This window comes from Buceros rhinoceros, unplaced genomic scaffold, assembly GCF_000710305.1.
Source record: "Buceros rhinoceros silvestris isolate BGI_N320 unplaced genomic scaffold, ASM71030v1 scaffold25845, whole genome shotgun sequence".
NCBI lineage: Eukaryota > Metazoa > Chordata > Aves > Bucerotiformes > Bucerotidae > Buceros > Buceros rhinoceros.
Window position 1 is genome coordinate 3,146 of NW_010411536.1, and position 11,516 is coordinate 14,661.

At 42.5% G+C, this 11,516-nt stretch overlaps 1 protein-coding gene across 1 annotated transcript; it reads left to right on the forward strand.

The window, feature by feature from the left end:
* Positions 1 to 596: 596 nt before the first annotated feature.
* Positions 597 to 9,724, forward strand: CALML6 (calmodulin-like 6). The gene is made up of 6 exons (XM_010136058.1): positions 597 to 605; positions 708 to 738; positions 5,808 to 5,951; positions 6,025 to 6,131; positions 6,954 to 7,089; positions 8,477 to 9,724. The coding sequence occupies exons 1-6, from the start codon at positions 597 to 599 to the stop codon at positions 8,503 to 8,505; spliced, it is 456 nt and encodes a 151-aa protein (XP_010134360.1). The 3' UTR covers positions 8,506 to 9,724.
* Positions 9,725 to 11,516: the final 1,792 nt, after the last annotated feature.

Here is an 11,516-nt window from a genome sequence, read left to right on the forward strand (position 1 = left end):
TCCTACCCAACCAGTAACGAAATTGTCTTCCACCACTGAACCTTTTTAGTGGCCCTGTGAACTGCCTTATGCTGCTTGAGTCTGTAGGCAATGGTGTGGAAAATGTCTGGACGGCCACGTGACAAATGCGTTGAAGTGACCACTTTGGGCTGAAACTGCTAGTACTGATTATACGAGCTCTGTTTTTTATGGCCAGGTCTTGGACATGAAGCTTCATGCTAATCAGGGGATGATGTAAGTCTAGAGAAGAGTGTCTTTCTCTAATTAGTGTTGTAACTTAGGCAGACTAGTCTCTTCTGCTTGAGTTTGGGGTTACTGCTGCATTACTTAGATGTATTTGGTGTTAAAGCTGGGGCTAGTTTACCAGAGTATTACTACCAGTACTATGCTGTGTTAATGAGCTTTGAAAACCAGTCTAGAGGGACCTGTGTGCCTTTGAGTTTGGTGTTGCTTGGGTAACTGATCGATATCCATGGTAGTCCATTAGTGGGCTGTACCAGTTCCTGCAGGGTCAGCAAATGAGGACAGGCTGCCAGTTCTTACTTAGCGAGTGATCCTGATGACTTTTGAGCTGTGTTAGTTAGGACTATCTCAGAATGCTACAGGTAAGTCCTGAAGAGCAACTGCCATTTCAGAGCCCTCTACAAGCGTGTCTTATTTTGCCTTAACTTTTGCTGTGACTGTAATGATACTCTGTTTTATTGCAGGCTGATCAACTGACAGAAGAGCAGATTGCAGGTGAGGTTTTTACATGCTCTGTTGCTACTCCTACTTGACCTGGCACATCTCTTAATCCAGTGACAGTCTGTGTTACACAAGATATTTAGCTTTCTTAGATACTGAAGAAGTATTGTGGTATGTTTTAATTTGTCACTGAAGTTTTAAAGGCTCATATACTGTAAAAGCACCCTGGATACAATGAAGTTTTGTTCTCCGGAACAATTAGACTACCCTCAGGGCTTTACTAGCTAGCAGATGTGGGACTCTTGTCTTCCTCTTGTGGTCTGGACAGAATTGTCCCAGTTGCAAACTGAAAGGCAGTGAGGGGCAAATCTCCTATGAAGATTTGGAATCCAGAACTTCTAACAGAAGGCAAAAATAATTTACTTTGCAGTCTCCAGTCAGCAGAGGTGTTTGAGTGGCTGTTTTTGACAACAGAGACTGGCCCCATGATGACAACTCTTGACATTCTCTATTTGGAACTGCAGGTGTACTTGGCCATGAGTGTTCTGTGCCGTGTTCCAGTGGTCTGGTGCTTGCTCTGAAATGCTTAAGTAAATACGCATTTCTTGCATTTTAGAATTGGCCCCCTAACAATGGTTTCTGTGTGCTGGCAACTGTCTTACGATAACCAGAAGTTTTAGTCACTTGTGTCTTCTACTCATGCAGGTTGCACAAACTAGTATCTGTTACTGCTCTCTGAAGACTTGCTTCAGCTTCGGTAATTGATGTGACTTAAAGTAATGCAGGCTGCATCCTTGCCATGGACATTCAAAAACTTAAGGGGTTTTGATCTGACAAGTGTATAGTGTTAATACTAGAAAGTCTCAGTGTGCATAACTGTCATGTGAAATTAGTTGGAGAGTGTTATTGTCTGCAGATTTAATAGTACTGGGTCAGGAATACAAAACCAGCCTCTAAGAGGTATTGCTGTTTAACTACGGTGTAGCTCTTGAAAGCACTGTGTTAAACAGATGTGTCATAATGAGCTGGTTTGTTTTTACCATAATTTCCAAATTTGAAGTGTAAGAACATTCTTCTGTAGCTTTTAGACTTCAGAAGCTTGCTTTAACTCATAGGAGACTAATTATGGTTTTGTGGGAAGTCCTTAGTCTATTTACTTGTTGCCATGGTGCTGTCTTATGAGTAAGCACAAGCCAAATCTAGTTCAACTCAAGTTTTTTTTTTTTTTTTTCTGGAAGTGGCCTACATATCTTAGGGGCTTTGTGATCAGTTTAGTTGGAGCAGGCTTTATCAATTGTCACAGCTGTCTTTTCAATAATGGCTTATTGTGCCAGTTCTTAACTGTAGCAGCTTTATTAGTTGATGTAGCTGATTATGGAATATAAACAGGAAGCCTATTAACAGCACCTCAAGATCAGTGCGAATGTTAGCTATTTGGTAATGACAGTATAGTTCTTAGAGACAAAAGTGAGTATTAACAAGCTTGTCATACTGGAATAGAGGGGTTTATTTGTGTGGAAAAAATAAAAGTATAACTTGGTATTAGTGTCGAGTGTGAAATGGACTGCCACTCCCAGCTGTGGTAATGAAACAAATGTGTTTGCAAGTAAACTAGAAGACTCTGAAGATATGAGCTGGTCTGTTGGAGAAGCATCCCTAGTGCTACTTCGGAAGGGTTGCAGCTGAGCAAGCAGGCTGCTTAGTTTTGAACTTGAAGGCCAGTGTCTCATGGGAAGACTGTTACAGGTACAATTTGTGTGATGTACAGAGACGCTGGGTTCTATTTTGAGCCCCCAGCATTGAATTTCACTTTATCTGAACAAAACTGGCTTTTGATTTGAAGGCTGTCTTAAGAAAATGGTACTACAAGGTAGACACAACATTCCCTTTCTTAAATGGTCAGAGTAGTTAAAGCAGCCACTTCTGGGCTTGAAACAAATATTCTACCACTACTGTGAAGCATGAGAATACAGTTGTTAAAGATTCCAGATGTTCTTATTTCCTATGGAAGTCATTTGGTCCTATATGACCAAGCTTCTTGTCCTTGTAAGTGGGGGTGAAGGATTTCCAGGGTTTGTCCATATGAGACTGATTTTTGAAAGCTGAGTGGGTACAGAGTGTGAAAGCTAGTTGTGACTTCAGTAAGAGTTGAACTTGCCAAGTCAAACGGGTATCCCTTTGGTTAAGCCTTGTATTAAAGGTATGTAGGTCAGGACCCTGTGGTGTGGGTGGTTGGGGAAAAAAATCTAATGATGCTTTTGTCTCAGAGCAGCTGAGCTCTATTTCCTTCCACTAGACCTCAGAGAGGCCTAAATAGGTGCTCTGAACAAGTGTGTCTATGTATGGTGCTTGTTATGCCTTGTTCTTTTAGTGTCCTGTGGTTCTCTTTTTGGAGATCTGACCACAAGAGTTATTTAGAAATTATTTCATAGAGGAAATAGTCATGTAAGTGTCGAGCTCCTGGTGGCTGGGAAGAGAACAATTGACATTCTGCTATGAAAGTTCCCGGCATAGCTGACTGAACTGTGAGAGTGGGAATGGTAGTTCTGGTTCGCTGAACAGTTTGGTCACTAAAGACTGCCACTTCATCTGGAAGGGCAACATGGTGCAGAGACACCTCGGAAGCTATTGTTAAATGGAACATTTTGAGCTAGGGTGTGAGTTCACGGTCTGCTGGACTAGCCTTGCTTTTGTGGGGCCTGGAAGGAGCCTTTTCTCTTGATGCAGTTTGTTTTTTCCCTGTCCTGAGGTTTCTGACAGGTTAGCCTTATCTGGGATCCAAGAGAATTTTCACATGGAGGAGTGTGGAATCGAGGGAGGACTTGCTTTACGTGTTACATGGAGTCAGAAGGTGTTTAAGTGTGGGAGGTGTGTTTTCTAATCTTATCTTGCAGGAAGCCAGAATTGAGTCACTACACTTAAGTATCTCATAGCTGCCTTCACTGGCTGTTGCTGCAAATCCTCCAAAGCTGTGTGGGGTTGCTCTTGTTACAGTCTAAATAGTCTCTGCATAGGTCGTTACTCCTTTATTCTAATCACTGGAGATGGTTTCTAGAAGTGGGTAAAAAGGTATTTTAACTGTATTCCTAACTTGATTCAGCATTTCAAACAGGAATATGCTGCTGGTCTTTGATCACTGTATGTTCTTTATGGTTTAATTTATAGCTGGTTGTTCCTTGGCTTACAGCAGCTTTGAGTAAAAGAAAGGGGTTGTCCTTTGAGTGGTTCATTGAAAGTGCTCGGCACATAGCATGAACAGCCCACGTTGTAGAAAGCAAGTCTTTGAATTTTGTGTAAAAACTTGCTATTTCTAAGGAGAAGGCTAGAAGATGGTACTCAAAATTGCAGTAGTGAAGTCTGCTTCATGTTTGGGCTAGTGACAACATTCAAGTGAATGCTGGCGGAAGGAAAGTGAAGGGGGGGAACAGCTAAGTGTTTTGAGTAGTGCTTGATGGAGACTCTATTGTTCCCCCTTTTTGAGGTCCTTCCATGATGGACTATCAACTTCTTTACTAGGCTTGACTCAAAAGCCTTTTCTTCTTTGGTGTAAAACTTTACTCCAAACTTTTGTTGCCTCCAAGCTAAGTGAAACTGGCCCCAGAGGCTGTTTGGTAGGAACTGTAGGTACAGGTACAGCTGTCTGTTGCACAGGCCTGTTTCTGCTGTGTGAGTGTACCATGCTGATTTGAAACAGTTTTACCTGGGCCTCTGTAGCCTTCCTCTGATTCTTCTGTGCCAGGCAGCAAGAGTTGGCTTTTGGAACACTTCAAACTGTTAGATGTAAAAGAGTAGTGTTTTTTTTTTCCTGGATGGGACTCAACTGTGGCTCTGGTATTAGAGCTGCATTCATGAACTATAAAAAGCCTATTTTTGTAGTTGCACTCTTAACACTTGCCCGTCTGTAGTCACCTCGGTGTTTCTGAGTATAAAGTGCATGAAGGAAGGCTTTATGCAGTTCAGGTGAAAACACAACTTTTACTGTGACTGATTCTGGTCTGGGAAACCCACCATCTGCAAAGCTGGCTACTTGGAAATGGTGCAAAATCAATTCTTGCAAGGATTTCTGATGCAGAAGTACCCTTGAGCTAACAAGTTCTCCAAAGGCATGATCTTGGGTGCCTTGAGAGCTGTAAAATGATCTTAGACAGGGGAACAAGTAAGGTTTTCATGTTTAACTGTAATTTGTGTGAGCTAGCTTAAGGTCTGTGGCCAAAGCCAAACAGATGGCATGGATTAAAACCAGCTCCACTTTTGGACTGGACACAGTTACTAACATCCCGTTGCTTGTACTGATACTGCTGGCTATGCTACAGCTACTGCTGGGGGTTAAGGGGTAGCACTGAAACAGTGAAGCAGTCTTAGATTGTTTTTGACTAGTTCTGTGAAGGCTGTTTCTGGATACAGTGGGGATGAAGCAATTTTCTACACAGCTTTTGAGAATTGAAGACTCCAGGGACTATCCCCCTCGAACTGACTGGAGTTGTGTATGTGCACAGTCAAGAACCATGGAGGTCCAATGGGAGAGCAGCCTGGGAGAAGTGCCCTTTTAGCTAGTTATGGCCTAGTGCTGAGGCCTGTGGTGCAGTAGGTACTGCAGCTGTACCAGGTACCAAGTGCTGTTCAAACTGGCATGTCCAGGGAATTGAGTTATGAGAAACTAGTTTGGTCTGATACCTTTTTTCCATTCACTAGTCTCCTCCGTTAGTAATAGAGCTATTAAGCTGTAGCATTTGTATTTTGAGTACCATTTTCTAGCCTTCTCAAAATAATGTCATATTTTCTCATGAGATAAATGGTTCCTACCAAGGATGTGGATCATCCTAGTTGCAGATACTGGTTCCTTTCAGGATAGATAATAACATCCATCTGAGTTCTTCCGAAATGAAAGACCTTCCATCTTGTCTAGGTCAAAATGTGGTTGATAGACTGGTGGGTTGTTTCTGGATGCTGGTGCTCCCATACTGGCATTACAGTTTAGCAGACTGAGCAGTGTCCTATAGCTTTCTTAAGAGAATGAAATCCAGGTTTGTAATTTACAGCAAGCAGCAATGGGTTCTTGTATGATGAAGTAAACTTTGCACTGCAGAGCTGAAGGGATTAACTCCTCTTTTGTTGTTGTGCAGAATTCAAAGAAGCATTTTCACTATTTGACAAGGATGGTGATGGCACTATAACCACAAAGGAGTTGGGGACAGTGATGAGATCGCTTGGACAAAACCCCACAGAAGCAGAGCTACAGGACATGATTAATGAAGTAGATGCTGATGGTAAGATTTTACTAATAAGTCAGTTAATGAAGTGCCTAAACTATATTTTTCTAATGAAGTAACTGTCTTGCAGGCAATGGCACAATTGACTTTCCAGAGTTTCTGACAATGATGGCAAGAAAAATGAAAGATACAGATAGTGAAGAAGAAATTAGAGAAGCGTTCCGTGTGTTTGACAAGGTACTACAATGATCACCTTAAATATTTCTGTTGCAAAAACTGACTTGCAATGAGCATCCTCACTGAAGTGAGGGGTATCTGCAGTCCGGTCAGCTAGAACCCTGAGGTTAGCAAGTCTCCCTAAGGTTCAGCCTATTGTGGTGCCCTGAGTGAAAATCAAATGAGTCCTGTTGATAGTAGCAGGGGATACCATTAAGCTACCACTTGTTGTGGTACTGAAATACTTGTACAAGGCTGGCAGGGAAATTGCTGAAATATTTAGAATGGTAATATTTGAAATCTTTCCTTTAGGCTTTACTAAGTGTATGGTTAAATGACTCTAAAGTTACTCGGCTTCTTAAGCAAGATGCACTTTTAAACAAAAAATATGGTGCTAAGTACCATGGGGTGGCGGGAGGAAAAAGTCGGTCCAGAGTTTGTATACACTAGTGCTTCGATACCCAGTGTCCCAGCTGGATGGAGTATGTAAAACTGATCTCTGAAGGCCCTGTGGCTCTGTGCTGACTCCTGTGAACAGGGTGAATGGGATAAGTAGCTTCTGGTCTAAAAAATAGACTCTTGAACCAAATGGTCACATGATTTGGTAGGCATCTGTCACTTAAAATGGTTGTGAAAGGTGCTGATTGCTATGTTGGTGATTACAAAATGCCTGGGGATAGGACAGGCTGAGATCCTGGATAGCAGTGAGGATACACTTACAGCTGGTGGTTAAAGCTCTGCTGAGCTCTTAATGTTCTGCTTACTCTGCAGTATTTGGGAGTTAGTGGAGTGCTCTAGACCTTAGACCAGTCTGTTCCAGTCTTCCTTTTTCCCCCCTCCCAGGATGGTAACGGTTACATTAGTGCTGCAGAGCTCCGTCATGTGATGACAAATCTTGGGGAGAAGCTAACAGATGAAGAAGTTGATGAAATGATTAGGGAAGCAGACATTGATGGTGATGGGCAAGTAAACTATGAAGGTAAGGAGTTCTTAACCATTTCTTGTTGTGTAGCACTTGTCACGCCAGTGGCAGTGTAGATGCTGGTGGTCACAGCAACTTCAGGGTGATGTTCGGATGGGAGCTGCTCAGCAGATAGTGTTCCTTTAAGCTAATGCCTTTAGCCTGTACACTGTGTACCTCTGGGTTTCAGTTTGAGTGGGTTACTGCTGCCTTGTTGCCAAAGGCAAAAAAAGGACTGTTCACCTGTGCAGTGTTAGAAATGCCTTTCTAAGTCTAATGACATCTGATGACCCTAGAATACAGAAGCCAACTGAGATCTTCACATGCTGCCCATATGGACTTGTTCACTCATGAATGTTGATCTGACTGTAGCAAGTCACTCTTATTTTCATTAAGGCTTTTAAAATCACTAAGTAAAGGGGAAAGCCTCCAGAACATGCAGAAATGTCTAGGACCCTTACAAGACCTCTTAGGTATGTTTCACACAGATCAGCCACAGCAATAGCTTGGTTTTATGTCCTCCTTTCTTCCTGGCAACTCAAATGAAGTCATGCAAGCAGGAGGAGTTCTGTTAGACAGCTGCTTGCAGCTGAGAAGCACTGAGTCTCCTTCTTTAACTTTCCAAACATCTAGAAAAGAGCTGGGGCATTACCAGATTTTTTTGAGGTGTAGGTGTGGCTTGGTTGTGACCTCCAGCTGAGCACTCTTCTGAGAGTGAAAAGGTGTTTGTTTGAGCAGGGCTGCTGTTCTGTAACTGTGCTTAGGAACAGCCTGTCCAGGGGCTGGTGCTGCAGAGGGGAGGTAGGCACCCCTCTTATTTCTTGGTGCTCTTGTGGAGCTTGAGCAATCAGTTCACTCCTTTTTGTTACTGAACCTGAAACTGTGGATCCGCAACACAAGCGGAGAATCCTATTTTGTGGCATCTGACTTACAGTGTGCTGCAAATAAGCAGTGATTCAGTTCCTTAAAGCCACTCAGAGAAAACAGTAAGACTTTCAGGCTGTTTGTCTCTGAAAAAATTCAAACCAGCACAAAGCCTTCCTTGTATGCCTGCGGAACTGATCATCACAGCAGCACTGTTTCTGGGGACTACTTGGTCATTTCTGGAGATCTTGGGCCTGTCTCAGTCGGTGGGCATGAGGATCCTGTAACACTTTATTTTGGAAGTCAGGCTGTTGCCCAGTGCATTGAGGAACCAACTTTTTTGGTAAGAGGCCTTTTGCCATCAAAAGCAGGATGTTTTTAGGTGGAAAAGGGGAACTGTCTTAAGATGCTTTTTTTTTTGAACGTAACTGAAAATGCAGTTTTGAAGCCACATTCAGTACTAGTGAGTCAGGTCACTTCTCAGACCTTGCAATTTGGATTGCTCACTGAATAACTGTTATGCAACTCTTTCCTTTTACAGAGTTTGTACAAATGATGACAGCGAAGTGAAGATGTTGTACAGAATGTGTTAAATTTCTTGTACAAAATTGTTTATTTGCCTTTTCTCTGTTTGTAACTTATCTGTAAAAGGTTTTTCCCCTTACTGTCAAAAGAATATGCATGTATAGTAATTAGAAGGCCATTCCTCCATGTTTTTCTCCTTTATCTTACTGTCATTGTTCTGATTTTTGGAAAATTGATCTAAGTAACAAATGTTGCATGTGGCTTACTCTGGATATTTAAGCCCTTCTGCACATCTAAAGTTAGATGGAGTTGGTTAACTGAGGGAACATCTGGGTTGTCTGTTTTAAAAAAAAAAAGTAGCTTTCTTTAGGAGATGTAGGTATGGCTAGTGGAACAAGTTACGTGAAGTATGCTAGGGTTTGCCATGGGTAGCAATTCCTTCCTTAACGTGCTGGCTCAAGTTCTCCAGCGCTTAAGGGAGTTTATTCCATGCTCGGTGATGGAGGATAAAGGCTCCTGCTGGTAACCACAGGATCAGACTGTGTGGATTGTAGGTAGAGGTGTGGCTGGTGCACTGTAACTCCTGGCTTACTTCACAGTAACTTGTCTGTGGCCATACTTGTAACATGTTGTTGAAATGTGGAGTCTTAACGTTGTGGACGATTGACAGTCAACAATATGAAACTTAAGTTGCACTAATGCAAAACGGGTGATTTATCCAGGTACTCGTACACAAGTTTTTTTGTACTGCTGGTCCTGTACCAGAAAACATTTTCTCCTCTTGTTACTATGCTTTTTAAACTTTGTTTAGCCACTTCTTTTAAAAAAAAAATCTGCTTATGGCACGATTTGCCTCAAATCCATTCCAAGTTGTATATTTGTTTTCCAATAAAAAATTACAATTTACCCATACTGTTTCAATGTATCCTTGAATTATTTACAGGAATTGTTCAACGCAGTTGCTGCTCTATGTGTTTCAGTATGTAGCAGTTTGGTTTGCTTATGCAATGGATTGGCTGTCTTAAAATAGCTTGGAAGGTGAAAACGTAGTCCTTAAACTCTGGCCCTTAATAGTATTGTTGACTTGAAGAAGCTTTTCTTACTAGTAGTTTAAAATGTATTTTACAGTCTTGTGTGGAGCTTGGTGCTTCAATAAACTTACGTAGTGACTGGCTATGCCCACTATCTGTAGACGTTGTGAACTGGATGTTGACCTAGTTCAATAGTTGACCTAAAATTAAAATTCCTTGTTCAGACAACTAAACCTGTTTGCTTTCTTTTAATTATTTTGGAGTTTATTCCCTGTCAGCTGCTACATTGGGGTAACATAGTCTCACACCTGGACTCTTGTGAAACTGCTGTGTCTGAGTTGCTGGTGTTCAGGATGCAGTCAGCTCGGGGTACAGAAGGAAAATGTCCCCTCACTGATCTGCTAACGAGCATGATTGTGCTTCTGGCACTAAGGTGTTTTTGTCAAGGTTTACATTTTTGTTTTTTAAAAGCAGAAGTGAAACATGGGTTTGACCAAGGCCAAATCCAAGAGCTTGAAAGAATGCCAGCGGCTGTTTGTGCCTTTGCCTTCATCCTCTCCTGGCAAGCACTGGCTGATGTTCCGTATGCTCTACAGTTACCTTGTTTGGAGATTCAGGTTGCCTTTAAACAAAGCGCTGGCCCCTGCATCCAGTTACCCTCACTGGTCCCAGCAGAGCAGTTACCTAATGCTTTAAAACCACTTAATCATCTTCAAGGTGTACTGATCACAGTGAAAATGTAAAATTAGGACAGCTGATCAACCTGATACCAGAAACACTTGCTCAGTTGTTTGTGGTCACTGATGTTAAAGCCCTGCTACCTAAGGACTAGAAACAGCTCTGGTTTTCCAACAGGGGCTGGTCAAAACTTCTAACTTGCCAGAGTTCCTTAGAATTGCTGCTTGTGCCCTGGCACTCTTTCAGGAAGCTTACATGATCTAAATATTCTAGCAGTTAGGGTTTGCCTTCTGCAGAATGAGCAACTGAGCAAACAGTTGCTGCCCAGTCCTCATCCTGTGGCCCAGGACCCTGGGGACAAGACCTAGGTGCTTAAATGGGCACTGGTGAGAACGAGAGACCTGGCAGAACAGCTGCTTGAGATTCTGCATTGCAGGAGCATCGGCAGTCTCATTTTTGAGAGGTAAGTAATGCCCAGAAGGATCTGACACGAATTTGTGTGTGCTGGTCTGGTGTGTGGAGTAGGCTGGGAATCACTTTGACCCAGTGCCTTCTGCCAGAAGTCACTGTGTGTTTGGAACAGGCTGAAAAGCAGCAGGTCCTTCCCAGTACAAAGACTGCCTTGGCTTGGGTAACTGCCTTGTGCGGAATGAATATGTGAAGAAAGGGTGGTGACAGTGCCACCTTTACTGTCACTTTAGCTGCTTCCTGCTCAGAGCATGAGGTCACAGGAATCAAAGCTGTGGTTTTGTTTAGTGTAAATGTCCATGCTGCTGTTACCTACATGAGATGCCCGATTTCTAGGTCAGTGTTGATGTCTTGTAGCTCTGTTTCCATCACACTCCAGTTGCGGAGTGGGAGCTGACAGCACTGATCGCTGGAACTTAGAACGTTTTGGCTGAGATGCTTTTGCTGTTGTGGAGTTGGGTTGTCCTTGGGTCACCCTGGGCAGATTGCTGGATGGGAGAGAGATTGTTAGAAATTCTTTTTTTTCCTTTTAAATAGTCCCTGATTTTTTTCTAACATTAACTGAACTTGAAGCCTCTCAGGTGGCCTTTGAAGCTCCCTGTGTCCGAAAGGGAAATGCAGAGTCTTCAGTTGCTGCTGAAATACTCAGAATAGGAAAATCATAATTCAAGGTCTGCTCTAAAGCTCTATGGTCAGTGTAGTCTTTACATTGATGCAAAAGGCCTTGAACATGCTTGAAAACAGTCTTAATGGCTTAGGACATGAAAATGTCCAATGTTTGGAATTGATTCACAAAGCAGTGTAATATGTCATTAGATTTTTCTGGTTTTTCAGGTGGTAGAATTGATAGTGAAATTGATCTTCGGCTGTGCGAATGCC

Coding starts and splice junctions, on each gene's coding strand:
- CALML6 (XM_010136058.1), top strand. Junction 739..5,807: donor GACAGAAGAGCAGATTGCAG/GTGAGGTTTTTA, acceptor GTTGTTGTGCAG/AATTCAAAGAAGCATTTTCA. Junction 5,952..6,024: donor TAATGAAGTAGATGCTGATG/GTAAGATTTTAC, acceptor ACTGTCTTGCAG/GCAATGGCACAATTGACTTT.